The sequence below is a fragment of the Ahaetulla prasina genome, chromosome 6 (genome assembly GCF_028640845.1).
Source record: "Ahaetulla prasina isolate Xishuangbanna chromosome 6, ASM2864084v1, whole genome shotgun sequence".
NCBI lineage: Eukaryota > Metazoa > Chordata > Lepidosauria > Squamata > Colubridae > Ahaetulla > Ahaetulla prasina.
In genome coordinates, this window is record NC_080544.1 from 52266924 (window position 1) to 52292917 (window position 25994).

General features: G+C 35.7%; 2 protein-coding genes across 5 annotated transcripts in view; one reads left to right on the forward strand and one right to left on the reverse strand.

Annotated features, from left to right (window-relative positions):
- NHLRC2 (NHL repeat containing 2) overlaps positions 1-5045 on the reverse strand; it is a 43841-nt gene extending 38796 nt beyond the window's left edge. The window contains exons 1-2 of the mRNA XM_058189286.1: positions 4610-5045; positions 832-984 (exon numbers count right to left, since the gene is read on the reverse strand). Of these exons, the coding sequence (XP_058045269.1) occupies positions 832-984; positions 4610-4907 (451 nt within the window). The 5' untranslated portion in view covers positions 4908-5045. The remainder of the gene's footprint in view (positions 1-831; positions 985-4609) is intronic.
- Positions 5046-5166: 121 nt separating this feature from the next.
- On the forward strand, positions 5167-19584 carry DCLRE1A (DNA cross-link repair 1A). Of its 4 annotated transcripts, none has more exons than XM_058189282.1 (10): positions 5167-5430; positions 9278-10041; positions 11120-12667; positions 13593-13726; positions 14210-14328; positions 14469-14612; positions 16583-16728; positions 17696-17850; positions 18033-18174; positions 18851-19584. In XM_058189282.1, the coding sequence occupies exons 2-10, from the start codon at positions 9588-9590 to the stop codon at positions 19009-19011; spliced, it is 3003 nt and encodes a 1000-aa protein (XP_058045265.1). In that variant the 5' UTR covers positions 5167-5430; positions 9278-9587; the 3' UTR covers positions 19012-19584. The 4 variants fall into 4 exon arrangements, with proteins under 4 accessions (XP_058045265.1, XP_058045267.1, XP_058045266.1 ...); XM_058189284.1 differs by having other exon boundaries at positions 9278-9897; XM_058189283.1 differs by having other exon boundaries at positions 5167-5360.
- Positions 19585-25994: the final 6410 nt, after the last annotated feature.

Here is a 25994-nt window from a genome sequence, read left to right on the forward strand (position 1 = left end):
ACCTGTTTTTCTACTTGCATTTTTTACGTGCTTTCAAACTGCTAGGTTGGCAGAAGCTGGGAGAAGTAACGGGAGCTCACCCTGTTATGCAGCACTAAGGATTCGAACCGCTGAACTGCCGACCTTTCGATCAACAAGCTCAGCATCTTACCCACCAAGTCCTTGCATGTATCAATATAGACTCACAATTTTTAGGCATAATAATAATGGCATAATAATGGCATAATAATTAAAAGATATGCACCAACATTGACAATGAAAAAAACTCTCTGTATTTAAGCATCATCTATAATATTGGCATTCGATTTGAAACAACTATATTTGGAGGAATAATGTGGCATTTTGTAAAATGTATATGTCAGAAGATAGCAATTTGTGCTTGTACACTTAGACACTTTTCAGACTTTCTGCAATCAGAAGCTACTAGATAATAGTAGGATTTTTTGAAAAGGCACACACTACCCAATGAAATTCTCATGTACTGCCTACATTTTAATCTTTAAAAGGATAAGAACATTTTTTTTTGCAACTGAAAATACAATTATATTTATGTATAGTTCCTATCTTTATTGTTAAAGGATTTAGAAATGAAGGAGCAGCTAAAGAAGGAAGGCCAAATCTTCACTAGCTGATTGTTGGTACATGCAGGAAGGTAAGGCTGAGGCATCAAGCTGGCTCTAGTTCATGAATGAGAAGAGTGTAGTAAAAGGAAAAGCAGAGCCTAAAGGCAGAGTCAAGAAGGGAATCAGGTTAGAGTTGTTATGTTTCCACAAGCAAGCCCTCTTGAAGTCTATTATCTATCTTTGAACAAAGTATTGACTGCTTTAATACCTTTATCAGAGTACTTCTCCTCTAAATCATGAAGATCAGGCAAAATATGGATGCAATTGATGCAGCAGTAGGTGAAGAAATCTAATACCACTACTTTTCCACAAAGATGTTTGTATAAAGAAAGTGAGCCGTCAATGTTCAGCCACTGTAAATCTGAAATCAAAGCTCAAATTAGTACATTATTTTAAGACATTCAAAGAACTAAGCGTATTCTGAAATAACTAGTGATTCTATTTAAAAAAAACATTCATGAATTTCTAAAACAAAAATATTCTTAATATTCAAAATCTGTAATTCTTCATAGCTCACAGTTAATCTAAAAATATACCTTTTATTATTCTGTCTATTTAATAGATAACAAAGGAGAAAATAAAACTATTCAAGTTAATGTTAAAATAATATAATTATTTGAAGATAAACAAGAATCCATTTACAAAGTTTCTAATTACAAACTTTCTAATTATAAAGCATAGCACAGATGACATATGTTACAACAATATCAATGTTTTGTTTTCCTATCCGCTTCATCAAATGTAATTCAATATAATGAGATTAGGCACAGACTATCATTAGTACCTTTGTTGAAACAACAAAAGAAGTCTCAAGCGTTTTCAAAAACTATTTTTTTTGAAATACATGCAATAAGGTCTATGCAGTATAACTTCCAATACAAAATAAATACACTGAAATGGTTTTAACTTTTAGGGAAAAAGTATGAGGAATGAACTATAAAACAGTGTATGAAAGAAGAGTAAATAATTGAGCTGAAGGGGGAGACTTAAAAAAGAGGTGACTTGATGGAGTTGATGCATTATTCAGAGAAAGATACCAGAAAAATTTAAAGCACAGGTAATGGATAAATTAATAAGATAGATGTAAGGACAGTCTGTGAGTAGAAATTTTTATGCAAATAGTAAATTCTTGTTGCTTAAGCTATTGCTTTCCTCTGAATGTATAGAAGAGCAAACAGCTTACTCTAAAATCTTCTTTCTATCCTGTGATGGGGTGGGGAGAAAAAAAATAAGCAATTTCTGTCGGCAATCTCTCCTTTGCCTGACCCTTTCCTGCTGCCGGGACAATTACGCTACTTTTGATGTACAGAAAATCAAACTATCTTACAGGTAATTCTTAATTTATGACAGCCATTGTGATTGTCTTTGTTAAGTGATCACATCAAAATTAGCAATAGCACTTAGACTTAAATATTGCTTCATAGTCCTATCTAAGTGATTTACAGAATCAGCATATTGCCCCCAACAATCTGGGTCATTTTACCCACCTCAGAAAGATGGAAGGTTCAGCCAACCTTGAGCCTGGTGAGATTTGAACTGCCAAACTGCTGGCAGCCGGCAGTCAGAGGAAGTAGGCTTCAGTATTACATTCTAACCATATTGCTTAGTGATAGCAATCTAGGCAGTTGTAGTTCTCATCATAATACCAAAACATGTGGGTCATTAAATGAGAAGTGAAGAATGTTCCAGAGAAAGAGTCTGAGCGTGCCACATGGGGCTGGAGAGGGGAGACACAGTACAGGCTATGTACAAGTTGGGGAGGAGACCTCAGAAAGACTGGGAACGAGGTTGTGGAGTTCATGAAAGTATGAGTGCAAGGCAGGCAGATTAGAGAAACGAGGTATGGAAGTTGAGCATACATGTAGGTGCAGGGAGGCCAGGGAAGGAGGCTATTATTGGGTACAAATCAGCAAAGAATGGCTGGTGGGGGGAGAAGACTTATCCAAGGGATTTGTTACCTTCCCTGCTGGCTTACCCACTGACTTTGCTTGTGGGAAACCAGAAGAGAAGGTCAGCAGTCACATGACTGTGGGATGCTGCAACCAAAGTGTGCAAGTTGCTTACCAATACCTGAATGTTGTTCACATGACTGCAGGCATGCTGCCACAGCTGGAACTTTGAGGACCTGTCATAAGACTCCCCGTTCAGTACCATCATGATTTCAAAGTTATTCAATGAACAGTCATAACTTGAGGAATACTTGTACTCTTTTGAAATTTCTTGCTCTCTAATCTCTTCATTCTGGGGGTCAGGGAAAGGAGAACAGAAATTACAGAAATTGCTTTGTTTCTGCCCTCTTCTTGCAGAGTAAGGAGATTAAAGAGATTTCAAAGGAGTACTATAATCTGTTTGCTTAACACACCTATGGCTCTTAAGAGTGATGATATGACTACATTTAATTCACTATGTATAAGAGCAAACAATTTATTCTCTTGAAATCTCTTTCTCTCCAATCTCTGATCTGCAGGGAGGGGGACCTAAAAAGTTATTTCAGTAAGCAATTTTTCTTTTGCCTGACCTTTTCCCTATCCAAGAAAAGGGCAGAGATTGGAGAAGAAGATATTTCAAGAGAGAAAGTTGTTTGTTCATATACACACTGAAAGCAATGAATAAATCACTTGCTTCCCCCTCACCTGCAGAGCTTAGAAATTTAAAAGAATATCAAAAGAATAAACTGTCTATTGTAGCAAGCTCTTGGCTCTCATTTATTTTTATTTTATTTATTTATTTAAATTTTTATACCGCCCTTCTCCCGAAGGACTCAAGGCGGTGTACAGCCAAGGTTAAAACAATTAAATATACAAAATTAAAATATCAATTAAAATACATATTCAATAATGGCCAAATTAAAACCGTCAAATTGACCCAGCCTAAAATACCCCATATAAAATTACTAAAAATTAAAAATTTGAAAATTTAAAAATCAAGCCAGTCCCGCTTGATCACATTGCTTTTTATGTGTACAATACACTAAACAGGCAACTCAATATTCCAAAGGGTGGGGGAATGGTTAGGAGGCAACAAAAGACAAAAATGAAATGAGTACTTTTGTCTCTTTCCAGCCCATAAAAATTGTCAAATCATCTATGGCAGGGGTGGCAAACTCAAAGCCCGCGGGCTGGATCAGGCCCACAATGGGGCTGGATCTGGCCCGTAGGGCCATCATGGAAAATGTAAGGGCCTGGCTTGCGTTGCTTCAGCCAGGTCTACCCAATGCTAAGAGGAAACGTTTTGTTGTTAGTGTTGAATGTATGCTTTTGTTTTGTTTCTTTTTTGTTTTGTATTTTACTTTTTATGATAAAACAATAAATATATAAAAACATTTATATAGACTCTATGATGGGGGAACTGGACTTCTGGCCAACAGGGGAAAAAGGATGCCGCACTAGGAGGAGACTATGATGTGGGAACCGGACTTCCGGTCAGCCTCAGAATTGAACGGGGGCTTCTGGTTAGGACCTTTGTGGCTCTTTGAGTGTTTAAGGTTGCCGACCCCTGGCTTAGGTACTGTTTACTTCTTGATTGTTGGGATCATGCCTTACTAGCAGAGACGTTACCTAGTTTAGGTAATGAAACATCTGCAAGAAAACAATCTAGTTCAGGCAGTACCAAGCATCCTTCAGAATTATGCTTAGTGAGCAACATAAATATTATTATTTATGGAAGTTACTTCTGTAGCTCAGACAGCACCAAGTACCCCTCATTTTCAACCCCAGCTACAAATATTCTCCTTTGTCAAACACAATTATTTACAAAAAACGATCCAGAGAAATCAGAACCAATCTCAGGGAAGAGTAAGGAGATGATCAGGGGATGTGATGTGGTTTTTAAAAATCACAATATACTCGCTCAAGAGGAAAGCAAAGCTAGAAGTTGACAAGCAGGGGGAAATCTGAAGACTGGAAAAAAGTTTTGACGGCTCCCGCAAAGAGCTCAGAGCCCCCAACTACTTAGGGCAGCTGAGCCGGTGGACAGGTTCTGCTCACCTGCTCCAAACTCGGGCACTTTCAAATCCCGCTCCCATCCGTCCACTTTTTTTACGTGCTGATGCACCAAGTTCTCCTTCTCTTGAAGCGTGGGCGCATCCTCCAGCGCGGAGTCCAACTGGCTCTGTGAAGGCAAAAGAGAGGAGAGGCCGCCAGTCGCCGCCATCGCTCTTCCCTCCCTGCCAGCCAGAGCACAAGAAAGCGGGCTTGACTCTAACCGCTCTTCCGTTTGGCTTCCGGCACTTTCCAAACTCAACTCTGTCCGGCCATGGAGCCAAACCAAGGCCAACCCCCACATCCTGAATGTTTAAAATCCCGTCGCCCCATATTTTCATGCCCAGTAAAAACTTTGCACCAAATATGGGTTATTATCCTCTTGTATCGCCACGATACTTTCCCCCAAAAGTACAAGTATTCGCATATTCGACAACGGATATCCCGCCCGGTATTTTTGTTCCCCTGTCACAGATTCGCCAGAAACAGATCTGAATTTGCCGGCTAAACAAGTGTAGGAATGGTTTTCTGGCCCCAAAAGATATTAAAATAGCATTTTTAAAAAAAAAATAAGGAAAGGCAGGAGGTTTAGTCGTTGTGAAAGTGCGGAACTCATCGGAAAGATACAGGAGGAGGCAGGGAAGAGCCGCCAAGAAGGAATGAAATCTGTGGCAGCGGCGGCAGCGACTGGAGTTCTCGAAGGCGTGAGGGATTTGGAATGAGGCGGCTGCTTCCTAAATGGAAGAAATCTGCTGAGGTAACGTGCGCCATTATCCCTCTGACTTCGGAGGGGTAGTTCTCTTGGATGGGAGACCATTCATTTCGAGGTGGGTATAGTCCAAAAGGCGAAGATCATATTTAACAGAATAACACGGTTGGAAGGGATCTTGGAGGTCTTCTAATCCAACTCCCTGCTCAGGCAGGAAACCCTATGCCATTTCAGATAAATGGTTGTCCAATCTCTTCTTTAACACTTCCAGTGTTGGAGCATCCACAACTTCTGCAAGTGGTTCCACTGATTAATGGTTCTCACTGTAAGGAAATTTCTCCTTAGTTCTAGATCAGGTGTCTGCAAACTTGGCTCTTTTAAGACTTTGCTGGCTGAGGAACTCTGGGAACTCTGGGAGTTGAACTCCTTGGTTAGTTTCCATCCATTGCTTCTTGTCCTGCCTTCAGGTGTTTTGGCGAATGTAGATGGATTACTGAAATGTACCACGTAAAATCCTTGAGGCTGAAATTCTGGGTTAAATGTATACTGGGGTTAAAACTAAACAGACTGAACTGACTGACTTATGAGGAGACACCATAAGGCTAAAAATTCTGCTGAATGTAATGCGATTTAGTCACAAGTAAGTTTTGCATGGATCTCCGAGAGAGAGAAACTTGGGAGTCAGCCGCCCTAGCTCTAGGATGGCTTGGCAAGCAGTTGCTAAAAACATGTCCTCACACCATAAACCGGATTAAAGAGATTGAGAAGGAAAGTACTGTTTGCCAGTGCAAAATTTTTTTCTATATAAATGTTCTGATTAGTATAGAGGCAGAGCTGGAGACCAGTCAGCACTGCAAGGATTTAGCTGCTGTATGCAGGATTAATCACTCTCCACCCAGCCACAGGGATTGTTACTTCTGTGGCCATTTCCTTTGGCTGGTAGAGAGCAGGCACACTTATTGGGCAGTTAACTGATTCTTTTCTCGACTCATTAAAGGTGTACAGGTAGTCCTTGACTTACAACAGTTCACTTAGTGACCGTTCAAAGTTACAATAGCACTGAAAAAAATGACTTATGATTGTTTTTCACGGTTATGGCCATTGCGGCTACTCCATGGTCCTGTGATCCCCTTTTGCGACCTTCTGACAAGCAAAGATTCACTTAACAACTGTGTTGCTAATTGAAGAACGGCAGTGATTCACTTAACAAGGGTGATGGGAAAAGTTGTAAAATGGGACAAAACTCACTTAGCAAGTTTATCATTTAGCAACATAAATTTTGAGCTCAATTGTGATTGTGAGGACTAGCTGTACCACAAAGTTGTTTCCCACTAGTAACGTCTGTAGTCTTCCACAATGGCAACTAGAGGACAGCAAGTGTAGGAATTGCTATGGTGAGCAAAGGCATGGGAGTCACACTTGAAGAATTGGGGAAAGAGGCATGCAGTGGAAAAGAGAAATATTTCACCCCTTTCCTGCATCATACTGCCCCAGGACAACAGAGGAAACTTATCCCTTGCAGCAGCTTATGCAGCCTTGTTTGCAAGACAAGGCAGAACCATTGGGGTAGCACTTTCCACTTTCTGTCTTGAAGGCAGGGGAAGAGCCCTTGGTATTCTCCCCAGCATGATGAAATTTTTCAAAACAAAGATACTGTAGATGATATTACATTTATGACATGGCTTGTATTGAGAAAACATTGGGGGAAAGGAAGATAAGGAGAATACTGTTTTGCTTTTCGTTGAAAAGAGTTGAAGCCAACTCTTAAAGCTAAAATTTGCTTGGAAATATTATCTATTGTATAGATATTATAAAATGAAGTAGCAATGCAGTCTTTATTGAAAGGTATTTGAAATTTAGCTACTATTTTTCAGTTCAGAGGATCAATTGGAGACATGATTCTTTGTATTTTTAGAATATTTTGAATACTTTCTAAATGAAGAACAGTTGAAGGAATTTTGTTTTATTTTTATTATTTGTATTTCAGGATCACAGAGGAAGAAAAGAAGTCGGTGGAACAGTACTAAGATTTTCTAGTCAAATTTCTCAAAAATAGGGTTAAAATCTGGCGTCATGGTTAAATGATTCTAATCTAAGTGCACTTTAATATTTGAAATGTCAATCATTACACTTGAACGAACAACTATATATTTGTAACATTTATATGAGTGAGATAGCATGATGTTTAATACAGCAATTGATACTTATTATTGTATAAATATACTAAAATAATACAACTGAATTCAAGGAAGTATTTTTCCTAAGAAGATTTTTCCTTCGTTAATGGATTGTCATGTCTGAAGATGGCCTTTTGGAGGGAGACATTTGGGAATATAAATCTATCAGGAAGCAAAAGCTTACAAGCCAACATTCAGAAGTAATTGCTATTGAAGTACAAACAGTAAAGTTTGAAAATGGTAAATCACAAAAAAATGACGGTAGAAATGGTAGGAAAGCATCCAAAGGAAACGGTGTCCCTAAGAAGACAAAGCGAAGGCCAATGCAAAGGAGTAGCCAGACCCCCTTAAAGCCAGGAGTTTCCAGTGGTGATCAATTATCACAGGAAAGTCTATCAACAACTCCAGTGAAAGAAAGAAAAAAAGGCAAGAGGCAAAACACAGTAAAACCTAGACCAGTTTTTGAGGGGTACTGTCCAAGTTGTCAAATGCCATTCTCTTTATTGTTGATCCAGACACCTCGGTGGCATGTTACTGAATGTTTGGATGTCTCAGGGACTGCTGAGAAAGGTACAGTTTCAATGGGGAGTAAGGGCTCTTCTACTTTGTTTTTGAAAATAGGCTATGTTCCTTTAAGAAGTGCAAACAATATATTCTCGTCATGCAACTCAGTATTTGAAAAAAACGTTAATTGACTAGATTTTAGTCTTTTGATTAACCAGAAGCCAGAGGTAAGAAAATGGCAACTATATATTAAAACAAATCTTGCTAGTCCTTGAATTAATTCTAAAAAAACCTATATTTTTGAAATTGTAGTTGGAAACTATAGTTTAAATTTTATATTGGTTTTAATGGGTTTTATTATTTATATGGTTTTTTAAAAAATTGGGCCATGTAGAATAAGCTTTTTAACTGTTATTTTATTCTGTATTTATATGTATTTTATTTGCCTGTGAACCGCCCTGAGTCCCTAGGGAGATAGGGCGGTATATAAATATGATAAATAAATAAATAAATAAATAAATAAATAAATAAATAAATAAATAAATAAATAAATAAAACTCACTTAGCAAGTTTATCATTTAGCAACATAAATTTTGAGCTCAATTGTGATTGTGAGGACTAGCTGTACCACAAAGTTGTTTCCCACTAGTAACGTCTGTCGTCTTCCACAATGACAACTAGAGGATAGCAAGTGTAGGAATTGCTATGGTGAGCAAAGGCATGGGATTCACACTTGAAGAATTGGGGAAAGAGGCATGCAGTGGAAAAGAGAAATATTTCATCCCTTTCCTGCATCATACTACCCCAGGACAACAGAGGAAACTTATCCCTTGCAGCAGCTTATGCAGCCTTGTTTGCAAGACAAGGCAGAACCATTGGGGTAGCACTTTCCACTTTCTGTCTTGAAGGCAGGGGAAGAGCCCTTGGTGTTCTCCCTAGCATGATGAAATTTTTCAAAACAAAGATACTGTAGATGATATTACATTTATGACATGGCTTGTATTGAGAAAACATTGGGGGAAAGGAAGATAAGGAGAATACTGTTTTGCTTTTCTGAAGCCAACTCTTAAAGCTAAAATTTGCTTGGAGATATTATCTATTGTATAGATATTATAAAAGTAGCAATGCAGTCTTTATTGAAAGGTATTTGAAATTTAGCTACTATTTTTCAGTTCAGAGGATCAATTGGAGACATGATTCTTTGTATTTTTAGAATATTTTGAATACTTTCTAAATGAAGAACAGTTGAAGGAATTTTGTTTTATTTTTTTATTTGTATTTCAGGATCACAGCGGAAGAAAAGAAGTCGGTGGAACAGTACTAAGATTTTCTAGTCAAATTTCTCAAAAATAGGGTTAAAATCTGGCGTCATGGTTAAATGATTCTAATCTAAGTGCGCTTTAATATTTGAAATGTCAATCATTACACTTGAACGAACAACTATATCTATATTTGTAACATTTATATGAGTGAGATAGCATGATGTTTAATACAGCAATTGATACTTATTATTTTATAAATATACTAAAATAATACAACTGAATTCAAGGAAGTATTTTTCCTAAGAAGATTTTTCCTTCGTGAATGGATTGTCATGTCTGAAGATGGCCTTTTGGAGGAAGACATTTGGGAATATAAATCTATCAGGAAGCAAAAGCCTACAAGCCAACATTCAGAAATAATTGCTATCGAAGTACAAACAGTAAAGTTTGAAAATGGTAAATCACAAAAAAATGGCGGTAGAAATGGTAGGAAAGCATCCAAAGGAAACGGTGTCCCTAAGAAGACAAAGCAAAGGCCAATGCAAAGGGCTAGCCAGACCCCCTTAAAGCCAGGAGTTTCCAGTGGTGATCAATTATCACAGGAAAGTCTGTCAACAACTCCAGTGAAAGAAAGAAAAAAAGGCAAGAGGCAAAATACAGTAAAACCTAGACCAGTTTTTGAAGGGTACTGTCCAAGTTGTCAAATGCCATTCTCTTTATTGTTGATCCAGACACCTCGGTGGCATGTTACTGAATGTTTGGATGTCTCAGGGACTGCTGAGAAAGGTACAGTTTCAATGGGGAGTAAGGGCTCTTCTACTTTGTTTTTGAAAGCAGGCTATGTTCCTTTAAGAAGTGCAAACAATATATTCTCGTCATGCAACTCAGTATTTGAAAAAACGTTAAATGACTAGATTTTAGTCTTTTGATTAACCAGAAGCCAGAGGTAAGAAAATGGCAACTATATATTAAAACAAATCTTGCTAGTCCTTGAATTAATTCTAAAAAAACCTATATTTTTGAAATTGTAGTTGGAAACTATAGTTTTAAGGCATAAATCCTGTACAAGAGGTCTGGTGAGTAAAGAAAAGCTATATAATATATAATATAACAGCAGAGTTGGAAGGGACCTTGGAGGCCTTCTAGTCCAACCCCCTGCCCAGGCAGGAAACCCTACACCATCTCAGTCAGATGGTTATCCAATATTTTCTTAAAAATTTCCAGTGTTGGAGCATTCACAACTTCTGCAAGCAAGTCGTTCCACTTATTAATTGTTCTAACTGTCAGAAAATTTCTCCTTAATTCTAAGTTGCTTCTTTCTTTGATCAGTTTCCACCCATTGCTTCTTGTTCTACCCTCAGGTGCTTTGGAGAACAGCCTGACTCCCTCTTCTTTGTGGCAACTATGATGCACTTTTTTTTTTTTACAGGGAATAGCTTACCAAATTAAAAACAATTTCAGATAATTTTCAGTAAAATGAAACAATTCTGTTCTAACTGCCATTATTTGAATTTGAAAACTCATTAAAAATTCCCCACAGTCTATTGAAGTTTATAAGAAAAGGCTGGCTAATCATGATGTATCTGGTCAAGTAATTCAGAAAAAGTAGACATATTTATACCTGTACTGAATTCTTTTTGCTACAAGTCATATTATGTTTCCATCAGGCATTGTACAAGAAGTTTTGCGTTCTCATAGATAAATTCAATTTGATGAAATATATACAATATAAAAGTTGTCTGCATTAGCCATGTTTTTTGAAGCATAACTTTCAGAATTTTAATATTTGTTCAGTAAATCTTGTTTTTCATTTGTGCTATATTCAAAAACATTTTCCTAATACTTTTTTCCCCTCTTTTATTAGAATGTCCTGATGGCATTTTGTGCTCTTCAGTCATTCCTTCTCATTACAAACGCTACAGCCATTTCCAACTTGCAGCAAATAGAGCACAGGACACTATCTTTACACCCTCATTGTCTAGTGCAGAAAATTATTTCATTAGACCTGGTGCTGCTGAACATAATGAATTCAATTGTAGAGTATTACAGGATGTGAAGGTCCCTCAGAGTACGGAAAAATCAAAACAGTCTCTTCTATTACCACAACTGAGTTCGATGACTATGGATTCCATCAATATAACGAACATCATGGCTTCATCTTTGGGAAATATTAAAGAACCTGAACATACAATACAGCATATAGATGACACAAAGCAGTCTGAATGCCTTAATCCTTTTTCTGAAGAAATTCAAACTGAGAAGCTAAACAGTCAACTTTGCTCTTTTCAGCAGAATACCTCTCTCTCAGATGCTGATTTGAATGACAGTGACATTTCTTATTCCCCACTTTATACTGATGAAAATGCTATAGAATTAGATGAGGCAGATAAGGAAGAATTCCAGAGAAAGGTAGAGAGAACATGTAAAAAAAATCTATTTGATACCAGAAATTTTGAAAGTATAATTGTTGGAAGTTTATCTAATAGATCACAGCAGATACAGTTTCAACATAAGAGTGTTAAAATGATGCAAGATGGAACAACAATCAATGAATCCCCTAAAATTTTACCAGCAAGTGTGAATGGAACATCTAAGCCTCTCCCACAAAAAAGCATGCATAGTAGCACTGACAGTTCAACAAGTTTTCTTGATCAGATGAAATGTCTCACAGGAGATTTCAATTCAAGAAAAACTAAGGATAAGTTTGACTGGCTTAAAGGGAACTCTTCTAATTTTAATGCAGATGACTATGGGCAGGGCAATTCTAGTGATAGTTATTGGTTCTCTGCAGATTCTGCTGTTAAGGATCTCATGCTTTCTTCAAAATCTGAAAAAGAGCCTCAGCAATCATTCAGGTTAGGTCAAAGTGAAATAGTAGAAAAGTTCAATAATTTAGATGTTAAAGTTAAGACTATTGTTAACACATGTGTAAATAGAGCACTTCAGAACAATTCGTGTTCAATAAAAGAAAAAGAGGAAGGATCTTGTAAGAGTATAGCTACTGGTATGCCTGTTTTACCCAGTACAGTATCAAAAACACAGCCGGTTCCTGCTACAAACACTAAGGTCCAAATCACTCCTCCCAAACCCCTAAAACAAATGGACATTGGTGTTTTCTTTGGGTTGCAACCAAAAGTAAAAAGTGAGACTACCCCAAAGAAAAATCTTACTAAAGAAAGAGCGATTGTGAATCCAGCAGCTGCAAATGAAAACAAGCACATACCTCGAAAGAGAAAGGCTGAAGCATCAGTAGGAGACTCTGATACAGTCACAGAAAGTTCAAGCATTAAGTATGACACCAGATCAGATAGTATTTCTGGTGGTCAGAGAAGACAGAAAAAAAAATACAGAGAGTCATATCCTGGTGAAGATGGAATAAAAAAGCAGTGTCCCTTTTATAAAAAGATACCAGGTAGTGCTATTTATTTTGTAAGAAAATAATTTAAGATAGTTGGGGTTCCCCCCCCATCTCCTAAAAAATGTGAAATTACCCTTTTGCTACAGTATATATGTAAAATCTTTTTTTCTCAAAGTCCTACAGGTCTGTGTTTAGATGTCCATGAAATGATCCTGTAAAAAATTATTCAGAAGTAAATTATATTACATTCAGTAGTAATTATTCATTGTTAGGGTAGGATTGCAACCTATTTGTTAAAATACGATTTGTTAATGGCAGGAGTAGTCAGTATAAATCTTACTTGTAAAGAAATATGTAACTAAGGAAGAGAAAGGAACAGTTATATTTTTTGGTAGACAAGTCTAAAATTACAAAAAAATCTTTAAGGATGTAGAGAGAGAAAGATATTTAAGTTGTGCTAGCATCAGTGAAATTTAAGGCTGCAATCCTGCACATACTTGGGAGTGAGTGCCACTAAATTCAGTGAGGGTTGCTTCTGCGTCAACATGCATAAGATTGTAGTGTAAGTTCTTTGATATATAATTTGTTTCTACTGATTATAGCTATTTTTCTGTATTTTTGGTTCAATATAATTAAAATTATACATAATCAATATGTATAATTAAAATTTCCAGACTTCCCATTAAGTATATTAAGTAATCCTCTTTAAGGAAACAAACATGGTTAGTACTACTTTTCTGAGTGAATTCTAAATTCAAGAAAGAATCCTCAGGTAACTTTAAAGATTTAACATTTATTCTGGCATAAACTTTTAAGATTACTTGTGAATGTGAATGCTGATGCAATGGCGTAGTTCACAAAAGCTGATGCCCTAATGAACCTTAACAGGGTGTGAATGATTCTATTCTAATTGTAATAGTCAGCTTTGGCAGTTGCATTATGTAAGAAATGACTGTATTCTTCTATTAATTTGTTTCAGGCACAGGTTTTGTAGTAGATGCATTCCAATATGGAGAGATTGAAGGCTGTAGGGCTTATTTCCTTACCCACTTTCATTCTGATCATTATGGTGGCCTAACTAAAAAGTTTACATTCCCAATATACTGCAATAAGGTGTGTATGGCTATTGTGGACCCATTTGTGAAATACAAAACATGTAAGATACATCTTGTCTGTGCATATGATATTAATAATCCTATGGAATTTTGGAACTAATTCCAACTAATTTTGAAACATATTAGTCAACAAATTGTGGGTTGCATGAGTGCCTTTCGTTTGTGTCATTCCTTGTAAAGTTATTGCTGCCATTGCTAAATTATTATACTTTTTTCTCCATTGGACCAGTGTTGTGCACTTCAGGATTTAAAGTATAATGATGAAGTAGAGATTTCAAGCGTGCAAACTACAGTATTGTCTGGCTTCAGTCAGTATAAACTGCCATGAAATGTAAATCATATATTCAACAACTGCTTTTCCCCTTTTTTATTCTCTCATTTGTTTCATTTACCATCTTGCTTAATTAATAATTTGTAATTAGGTTCAAATGAAATTGGTGCAAGAGGTGTAAGTAGCTGCAAAACACTTTTTGTATTTTAGATAACTGGAAACTTGGTGAAGAATAAACTGAGAGTGCAAGAGCAATATGTCCATATCCTGCCAATGGATAAAGAATGTATAATAGATGGCATCAAAGTAGTGTTGGTTGATGCTAATCAGTAAGTATTTTTGAAAAAGTAAATGAAATGTAAATTAATTAAAATATGATTAAATTTATGTCAATTTTGTTTTGTATTTGAATTCAAAATGCCTTTTCTCCTTCCCTTTCTCTCTTCCACTCCATTCATTCTTCTGGCAGTTGTCCTGGTGCTGCAATGATTCTTTTCTGTCTTCCAAATGGGACTGTAATATTGCATACAGGTGACTTTAGGGCAGATCCTTCTATGGAGCGCTGTCCTTTCCTGAATGGTTGGAGAGTTCATACTGTTTACTTGGACACAACGTAAGTTTTTGATTAAACATTTATAATATTGAAATATAGTGAGAGCACTTTGTAAACTACAAAAATGCACCAGAGTAGAATCATGGAGTTGGAAGGGTTTATCAAAGTTATCTAGATAATACTCCTGCTCCCTACTATGTTATGTCTAACGTACAACTATCTCCCTCTATGACTGTAACCTTGTTGCTGGTATCCTTAAGATTTATATTGACTGTTTCCCTATGACTATCATTAAGTGTTGTACCTTATGATTCTTGACGAATGTGTCTTTTATGTTCTCCAAGAGCGTATGCATCAAGACAAATTCCTTGTGTGTCCAATTCACACTTGGCCAATAAAGAATTCTATTCTATTCTATTCGTGAAAACTTCATGTAGCGGACTGTTGTGTTAGACAGAGCATTCTTCTTCACGTCTAGCCTGAACATCTGTTCTTGTACCTTTAATCCTTCGGCATGGGACATTTCTACTGTGGGACAATAGAATACAAGCCCATGCTTTCTTCTGTGTGACAACCTTGAGATATTTGAAGACAGCTATTTAATTTTCTTAGGTTTGCATTTTGGTACTAACTGTGCCAGAGCCTTTAACCATTTCCTGTACAGCTTGGTTTACAGATAGCGCTTCTCTAAACTTGTTCCTGTTTCTCACTGCCCTTTTTGAACTATAGTGCCCAAATGAGGTGTCCAACTATGGTGTCCAAATGAGTTTGACCAAAGCAGAGTCAAATGGAACAATTGCTTCCTGTGATCGGTGCTCTGTGTTCCTATTAATGCACCCCCATATAGCATATACTGTTTTTGCAGCTGCCTTATACTTGTGGCTTATGTTTAAGATCCCTTTCACATATACCATTGCAAGTCAAATTTCCCCTGTCCTAATCAGTACAAATAAGATTGGATGATGATAATTAAGAAAATATCCTCAAAGAGCTTACTTTACATTTTCATTTCATTGTAGTCTAATGTAGTTTAATAGTATTGTACACTGGCATATTGTTGCTTTGTTAAGAAATAAAAGATGTTTATAAACCCCAGGAATCCAATCAGTGTATTTCTTAAATTTGCATGATTATTCACTATACAAATAAGTTCTGTTCATCTCTTTCTAATCAGAGGGTGAGAAATAAGGAACAATTGTTACTTGCATATGTACTTTTCATCCATCCTAAGATGTAAACTTTATCACTTCTCTCTATTCATTTTAGATTGCAAAATATAAGACAATAATCTTGTAAGAAAACAAAATACAGATATTTTGTTTATATACACAGCCTCCCCTATCACTCTTGATATTCCTGGATCATCATATGATTTGTTTTCGCCCCTTCAATAGTTGTAGCATTCCTAACTAATATTATTTTTTTGTTATAGATTATGTCACTGAAAGCAATGTTATCCTGCTTTGGCAATTATAGAAAGAAATGCTATCCGTTTCTTATGCACAGTTTGCAGATGTGTCCTACTAATGAGACAACAGCATATTTTTGTGAATAAATGTGGCAAAAAGGAGACAAATTGAACAAATTATGGATTGATTTAAAAGTTGTACTCAAAACAGTTAGCTATACTTCTTTCACTAATTATTTTTTGTGGGGAAAAATGAATGTACTTGTACTAGTGTCAATGGTTTTTTTTTATCACAAAAATAAACAAACTAAAACAGAAAGCTTCCCGTTTCTCCCAGAAGTATGATTGTTGTCTTCTACATATTTGTATATTGGCACTAGCGCTGCAACAACTCATGCATGTGTACTAATTGTTCCCTAGAACAGTTAGTACACAATTAAGGGACCTTAACCTTGACTTACAGTAATCCCTATGAGTTTGATACTTTTCACTAAATTATATCTTGATACATATTTGTGATACTCTTCATCTGTTACTATAAATAGAACAAGGCTAAAGGTGTTAGTTACTTTTTTCCATGAAAGCTGAATTTTCTAATATGTCTTTTATTACTGTTTCCTAGGTATTGTAGTCCTGAATATACTTTTCCTTCTCAGCAAGAAGTTATTCAGTTTGCTGTCAATACTGCATTTGAACAAATGACTTTAAACCCACGAACATTAGTTGTTTGTGGAACATACTCTGTTGGAAAAGAAAAAGTCTTTATAGGTAAGGGAGGGATTGTTCTAGTAAGAGCTTCAGAGATACTATATCCTAGATATTTGAGGTGAACCTAATTTTCAGCATAACCTAATTCGCTGCTTCTACTCATAATGTTACTTTCACAAAAAAATCACAGCTCTAAAATAGTTAAAATCATACCCTATTGGACTTCTTGGCAAACAGTTCAGAGGCAAAGCAGTGTATGTCTTGAACGATTGGAGAAGCACCATTTTAGTAATGCTATAGTTTATGAATGCTTTGGAGATATTAATAGCCTTGTAAATGTAAGGGAGTTTTTCAACCTTTAACTCAGCTTTTTGGTATGTGGGATAACTTTCCAAATGCAATGTAATTTATTTCAATGCTAAGTTGGAAAGTGTTGAAACATGCATGTCGGCCTTGCTAAAACTGATTATCTGGAATGAAACAAATCTTTTATCCACTTTTGGAACTCTTCATAGTCTATCCTATTACTATTTTTAAGCTGGCAAGCAGATACAAATTTTTATAGTTAAACAAGAAATAATAAATGAGTGCAATTTGTATGCTTTTTAAAAAAGACTTTAATGAAAAACTTGGTTTCTTCGTTAAAGATAAGGTGTCAGCTTCTATCTGAAATTTATATTTGAGCTATTTTTTCTTAAAAATCTGAAAGTGAATTCTGAAACCTCAATATGAAAAAACCATGATTTTGTTTTATAGTTTGTTTAGTGCCCATTGGACACTATCAACAATTGGATGAATTGGCAGGCAGGAAGAGCAGATTGTCAGACTGGAAGAAAGTTTTACTAGTTTAGTCAAATTTCCTGGGAATCCTCCTTATTCCTATTGGATTAGAATATTTTTATGAGTAATCAATAGAAGATATGTTCAAAACAAACATATAAGCAAATACCACCTTTAGGGAATTATCAGTGAAATACAAAAGTAAGCTTACATTTTTTTTTCTATTTCCATTATGTCACTCCTGCAGCTATTGCTGAAGTTCTGGGCTCAAAAGTAAGCATGTCTCAGGAGAAATTCAAAACACTTCAATGCTTAGAATCGGCAACGATAAATTCCCTCATCAGTTTGAACTGGAACAATACTTTCCTACATCTTCTGCCCATGATGCAGATTAATTTTAAGGTAAGATTTAAAGCTGAATCCCAAATTAAGAAAAGTTAGTATTCTACCTTAAGATACTATATTTACAGTAAATAAGATCCAGTTGCAAAATTGCCATTATTATCTAATAATCTAATAGTTAGAGTTATCTAAAAACTATTTATTTTCAATTGAAATAACCAGGTATTATTTTTTGTTTGTAGAATTTGCAGAATCATTTGAATAAGTTCTCTGAGAAATTTGATCATATTTTGGCTTTTAAGCCTACTGGGTGGACATACTCGGATGGATGTTGTTCTTTGAGTGATATCAAACCTCAGACAAGAGGAAATATCACTATATATGGTAATACAATTTCAAATTATTAATATGCTTAATTATCTTCTGTCAGTTTTCCGTTACAGGTTGGAACCAAATAACCCATGAGCTAGCTAAAAATTAAAGGGATACAAAATAAATAGAGTGTTGTATGTGACCTTTAAAAGACAACTTATATTTGTCAGGCATTGTTATAAAATATTTAGAGAGTGCATACATTTTGGGAAGGTAGAGCCCTTTTATTTTCCCAGCTATAGGCTTGGATTCAGACTTTTCTAACAGGATTATCTGCATGCAACCCAGAATATATCTTTGCATTGATCAGAAACCATGTTACTTCTAATACATATTTTGATAGTAAAGTAGATGTTTTGATTGTTCCATATTAAATAACCAATAACTTTTCTTGACAAAACAGTATCTTTTTCATGGTTTACTATTTATAATGCATTATCTTATTTTCAGTCAGCCTCTTTGAACCTTTGATAAGAAGATGCAATAAATTATTAAGCAAAAAAATAAATGTGAAGCAGAACAGTAAAGATACAAGCTAGATAATTTTGCACAGAATTTAGCTAGATCCTCAGTACGTAAATTACTTGGAAATTTAGTTAAAACATCAATTTCAAGTTTTGTAAACACTTTATGCTAAATTTCAGCTACTCATATTGACTATTTGTTTTTGTTGTTGTTTTATATGCAGGGATTCCTTACAGTGAGCACAGCAGTTTCCTTGAAATGAAACGATTTATTCAATGGCTGAAACCTCAGAAAATTATTCCTACTGTAAATGTAGGAAATTGGAAAGTTAGACATGAAATGGAAAGGTATTTCAGGGACTGGAAGATGGAATTAGGAAAGTAGGATCTTTATTACAATAATTACATGCCTTAAATTCTGATCAATTTTTCTGCATTGTTCTTTATCTCTGATCTAAAAGGAAACAATGTAGATATATAGAAACAAACATATTCTGTGTCAACAGAATATGCTGTATTTGCAGAGTTTACAGCATCCAGAAGAAATGAAAAATGAAATCAAGTAATATAAAGTTATTCATGTTTTTACATTTTTACTTATTTATTGTACTTAAAAATAAATAAACCATCTGAAATATAGTCTAGATAAGTGTTGAAGTGTTTTAATAATTTACAAACCAAGCATTGATAATTTTTTTTTTTGTTTTGTTTACATTTATACCCCGCCCTTCTCCGAAGACTCAGGGCGGCTTACAGTGTATAAGGCAATAGTCTCATTCTATTTGTATATTTTTACAAAGTCAACTTATTGCCCCCCCTACAATCTGGGTCCTCATTTTACCTACCTTATAAAGGATGGAAGGCTGAGTCAACCTTGGGCCGGGCTCGAACCTGCAGTAATTGCAGGCTACTGTGTTCTTAATAACAGGCTTTACCAGCGTGAGCTAAACCGGCCCTATTTCAAGATACTATATTGCCTTTGGTCTCATGTCTTCTGTTGAAGGTATAATATTTTTATTTGTGTGTTTATCTTGGTTTTGCCAGCTTGCATCAATGGTTGTATCATCCAAATAATTACTAATAACTGTCTCTGTGCATGTCAACGCCAACTTTCATCTTTTAATCAGTTTTAGTTCTTTCTTGAATAGGAAAATATGATCACAGCACAGTGTTAAATATGGATTTATAAATCATAAGCTTATATAAATGTACAAGACATTTTAAATCCCTTTCATCGGTTCTAACCATTGATCAGATAAAATGCACTAGAGATGATCTTTCTATGAATCTTTCTATGATCTTTCTATAAATTATTCCAATTTTGTTCATTATTTTTAGCATAGTATAGTGAAGATAAACATCATACTTGATTTTTTTATTTATAAATTAAGCAACAAGAATTCAGCTAATACATATGAGAGAGAGAGGGAGGAGGGAAGGAGGGAGAGAGAGGGGGTGGTGGCTTCTATCTTTTGGATCTGCTTTTCAAGATGGTTGAAATTTAGTAAATGTTTACTTTTTGCAAGTCAGAGATTAATTATCTGTCTCATATCCAAAGGACTAATAATTTATTTGCTGCTGAAATCCAATAATTCTGGGTGGGTTACAGATTATTAAAAACTATTAAAAATAAGAATACAAAAAACACAAAAGCATAAAACAAAACAAAAATGATAACAGAGGCAACAAATTCAGATGGGAACAAAGAAAACAAAGAAATGGGTATCAATGCATTCTTGTCAAAGAATTGGGTGAATTGCCACATCTCTAGGACATTTTAATTATTTATGGAATTAAAGTACCGTATATACTCGAATATAAGCCGATCCGAGTATAAGCCGAGGTCCCCAATTTTACCCCAAAAACTGGGGTAAACTGGGGACTCGAGTATAAGCCGAGGGTGGGAAATGAGGCACCTACCGGTCGGCGAAACCCTCCCTCCCTCGGCCGAGAAGGCTGGCGGCTCCCCCGCCCCGCCCTCTCACTGCACCGGCAGGGCTTCCCCGCGCTAAAGCAAAAGCCCGCCAAGTTCGCGCCGGCCGGTATAATGTGAAAAAAACGAAGAAAAAAAAAACTCGAGTATAAGCCGTATATACTCGAGTATAAGCCGAGGGGACGTTTTTCAGCACAAAAAACGTGCTGAAAAACTCGGCTTATACTCGAGTATATACGGTAATCTTTAGTAATCTTTCAGATATTTGCATTCTGCCTGCCCTAAAAGGTAGCTGCAAATAATTTTTCAGAATTAATCAAAGATCTGGTTAGAACTTAGCTGGAAACATTTCATAACCAGAAAAATTTGGATCTTCTTCATATCCACTTCTCTTGGATATCTGTGTTGGATAGATGGAATCCTATACTTCATTCTCCTCTGCATATTCATACCAACTCCTCTGTATTGGTCCAGTGTCACCATAAAATACCATAAAACTTGGACTTGAAGAAGACAACATAGTTACATTTTAGCTTGTGAGTCAAATTTCTTATTTGCCTTTTTCTGTCTTTTCCATGTACTCTTCCTGCCAACTTCTTCCTCCCCTCTGTAAACTGCATTCTGTGTATGAAAATCTTGATTCTTATGCAAGAGTAGAGTATGTAAGTCTATAATAACAAGATGGCCAACTATGTTTATTTCTGATGGAATTCCTTTTCTTTAATCTCAACATGGAATTGTCTATTCACAAAGAACTGTTTTTAAAAAGCATTTTATGAGTAAGGATGAGGCACCATTATTTTTCTTTCCCAGTTAGCTTTTTGTATGAGAAAGAATGCTTACTCTAGTCGTTTTCAATCAAACTACTACTACTAAGTTCCAAGTAACTTAGATTTGGGTTCCCCAAATATCTAGCCATCTACAAATCTTGGAAAACACTTAGCAAGAATAGGGCCACTCAATCTTTTCCTTCTTTCCTTCCTTCCTTCCTTCCTTCCTCCTTCCCTCCCTCCCTCCCTTCCTCCCTGCTGTAAGAAGATCATTATCTATGCATTAGGGGTGTTTAGTTTTTATTTCAAGTGCTCCAAGTGTGTAACTGCATGTTCTCCGTTTTCATCCCTATTTTCATTGAATATGTAGATTATCATATTTCAGATCATACTCTATTTAATTAACAGTTTTCTTTTTAATTTGGGTACATACTTAAGGAAAGAAATTGTTCTTATAATGATATAATCAGAGTAACATGATATATGCTATCTGGAATGTGAAAATTGATTAATAACGGAAATTATAAGTTTGATAACTCAACAGGAATTGTAGAAAAATTATAGGAAACTATTATTACCAGGACAATTCTACTTTTTCTGTTGTTATAACTAGAATTTTGCAAAGTTAGTTACTTACTTGTACCTTAGAAAAATGAGCAAAGATAAACATTCACATGAATGGGACTATAAAATACATGTTTACAAAAGTATTTAAATATTGGAAAATTGGAATAAAACACACTGTATTATGAATAGAACACATACATTGTGAGATATATGAAAACTAAATCATACTTAATCATCTGTATTCCTTTATGTCCAAAGGCGAAAATAACTTTTCCCTCTCTGTTTTCCAGAAGTAATCTATTTTTTATAACTAAAAAAATACAGAATAGAAAAATACAATTTGCTGCACTATTAATGTTTTCCTTTTGAATATATAATTTGGATTTTAGCACAAAGGCAGCTGTTTTAGCTGATCAAGAAAGAAACTAAATACATACTAAACCCTTATTTATTCACCAGGACTTTTTTTTAACTAGGCTTGGAAAGTGCCAAGAATTTAATTGACAGAGTGACATGATTCTTATGTTACTTAAGTTTTAGTTGTTAGCTACTTCACAGAAAGCTCAAAACTAGAAATATTTGAAATCTCTCTCGTTTTTTTTTCTTTGAAGCTCACATTATTAATTATAGATATGGTTCAAAATACACATTACAAATGTGTAAATGCCTATTTGTAAAGGACTGAGATTACAGTGCTTTTCTTGATTTAATGAATAGATAAGATCACGTGTCAGTCTGGTACCTTCCAGGTGGGCTTGGCATTTCTAATGGCTATGTTGGCTAAAAACAAATGTTCAACACATCTAGAAGATGTCAGATTATGGAAGATTACCAAAATAATGGGGCAAATATTCTTATCTCTTGGTTAAATGTGTTAGCTGAAAATTTTCTGGAAAGCTTTATAAAACATTCTTATAAATCTCAGCATTTTGGAAATAAAATCTCTTGCCTGAAAGTTTCTATAAAAGTTATTCTTTCAATAAAAGAGTTTAATAAGATGACATAAAGTCATAACATATAACATAACATAACATCAGAGTTGGAAGGGACCTTGGAGGCCTTCTAGTCCAACCCCCTGCCCAGGCAGGAAACCCTAAACCATCTCAGTCAGATGGTTATCCAACATTTTCTTAAAAATTTCCAGTGTTGGAGCATTCACAACTTCTGAAGGCAAGTCGTTCCACTTATTAATTGTTCTAACTGTCAGGAAATTTCTCCTTAGTTCTAAGTTGCTTCTTTCTTTGATCAGTTTCCACCCATTGCTTCTTGTTCTACCCTCAGGTGCTTTGGTGAACAGCCTGACTCCCTCTTCTTTGTGGCAGCCCCTAAGATATTGGAACACAGCTATCATGTCTCCCCTAGTCCTTCTTTTTGTTAAACTAGACATACCCAGTTCCTGCAACCGTTCTTCATATGTTTTATCCTCCAGTCCCCTAATCATCTTTGTTGCTCTTCTCTGCACTCTTTCTAGAGTCTCAACATCTTTTTTACATCGTGGCGACCAAAACTGGATGCAATATATTAAGATTTTTAAATTTCTGCGTTGAACTTTTGATAGGTGGATTTGCAATTAGCCATCTATACCAATAAATTAATTAATCATTTATAAAAAGATTACAAACTATATCACTTTAATGGCAGAAAGCGAAGAGAAACTAAAGAGCCTCTTGATGCGGGTGAAGGAAGAGAGTGCAAAAGTTGGCTTGAAGCTCTGGTTCAGGCTGTAAGATAGCCTGTTATTAAAACACAGCTGCCTGCAATTACTGCAGGTTCTAGTCCCACCAGGCCCAAGGTTGACTCAGCCTTCCATCCTTTATAAGGTAGGTAAAATGAGGACCCAGATTGTTGTGGGGGGCAATAAGTTGACTTTGTAAATATACAAATAGAATGAGACTATTGCCTTACACACTGTAAGCCGCCCTGAGTCTTCGGAGAAGGGCGGGATATAAATGTAAATAAAAATAAATAAAAATAAAAATAAACATTAAGAAAACTAAAATCATTACATCTGGCCTTCTCAATTCCTGGCAGATAGATGGGAAAGAAATGGAGGTAGTGACAGATTTTATTTTCCTGGGCTCCAAGATCACTGCAGATGGGGACTGCAGCCAAGAAATTAAAAGACGCTTGCTCCTGGGGAGGAAAGCTATGGCAAATCTAGACAGCGTACCAAAAAGCAGAGACATCACCTTGCCAACAAAAGTGCGTATAGTCAAGGCTATGGTTTTCCCAGTTGCAATGTATGGCTGTGAAGGTTGGACCATAAGAAAGGCTGAGCACCAAAGAATCGAGGCCTTTGAACTCTGGTGCTGTAGAACACTCCTGTGAGTCCCTTGGACTGCAAGGCGAACAAACAAGTCAGTCCTAGAGGAGATCAACCCTGACTGCTCTTTCGAAGGCCAGATCCTGAAGATAAAACTGAAATACTTTGGCCACATAATGAGAAGAAAGGACTCACTGGAGAAGAGCCTAATGCTGGGCAAGATTGAGGGCAAAAGAAGAAAGGGACGACAGAACGAGGTGGCTGGATGGAGTCACTGAAGCAGTAGGCATGGGTTTAAATGGACTCCAGAGGATGGTAGAGGACAGGAAGGCCTGGAGGAACCTTGTCCATGGGATCGCGATGGGTCAGACACGACTTCGCAACTAACAACAACAACAACAACAACAAACTATACAGAGAAGGAATTATACAATTTTCTATAGTAATTTGAACAATTGTTGGATTTTCTATTCACAATCAATTATTTGATCTTGGTTACATTCTGACAGCAGCAATCTATTTACAGACCATTACAGGCTAGGTAATATGGATTAACTTTTTATATCAAAATTTACATCAAAATAGTTTATAATATTCTCCTACAGTACGAAGACAAGAATGCAACACAATATGGGAACATGCTGAAGAGGAAATAAGCATTTACAGTATTTACTCATCCAAATCATTAATAAAAAAAATTGAAGACTGACTTTGTGGAATCTCACTTCTTAGATTAGATCATGCAGTCCATACTGTCACAATTTACAATTTGTGTTTATTCATGTTGGGAGATGTCACTTAAACTGAAAGCAAGAGAAATTATGATTATGTGAATCATATTACAGGTAGTAATAAAGAAAATAATGTCTTTAACAACTGTTAGTAACTGTTGTTCCAGCTACTAATGCTAACTAGAAGTACAGAAAATGTAGCATACTTGTCCATCAAAAGATCTTTTTTAAAAACAAAAATATCTCTTGAAGGCAGTTTATAAGGGTTCCTGAAAATGCCTTCATGGTTGAAAAGCTTCAATAAATTGTATTGAAAAATCACTTATGATTCAGTAAATGCACCTGAAAAGCCTTTTCTATTTTACATGCTTTGATCTTTTGTTTTTATCAAGTCCATGATGAATACCTAGACATGAACAAATATTTTCCACTCTTGTGAACAACTTCATTCCTTTTACGTGAGTGGCAGTATCACTGTGTTGATAGAGCGGATCTAAAATAAGTACTTATGTAAAGCAAAATACAGGGAAATATTATGCCTCTCTCTTGCTTCCAGCAAATTCCTTACAGAATCCCACAAATCTCTCAGCAGAAAGGATTCGTTTGGCTTCCCAGCTAGCAAAAGATAACATAGAAAGTGAACTTTGAACAATCACTTTCCAGAAATGATATTAAAAGTTAATTTAGATGTCAAATCAATTTTATTTTCTAATTTTATTTAAACCATTTGACATGACGAACAACTTGGGTTTTTTAAAAAAAATGAAGTGATGAATAAGAGGATTTTTTTGGTATTAGATATAATTATGGAATATTTTGCTTGTTTGCTTGCTTGTAAAAGAGGAATGAATAGTGTCTTGATTTACATTCTAAACATACAGGAAGCACAGCTGCTTTCTAGTCCATTGTTGGTTTCTTGATTTAACCCCCTAATAACACTGATATTAAAGGGGGATTAGCAGTTTCCAAGGAGCAATTCTGGAGGACAGTTTGTGTCAGCCATGCATTCATAGAAATGACAAAATGAAACTATTTTTCATTCTATTATTAATGAAACAATTGAAACAATTATCACACTGGTAGAGTATAAGATATGAAGCAGAA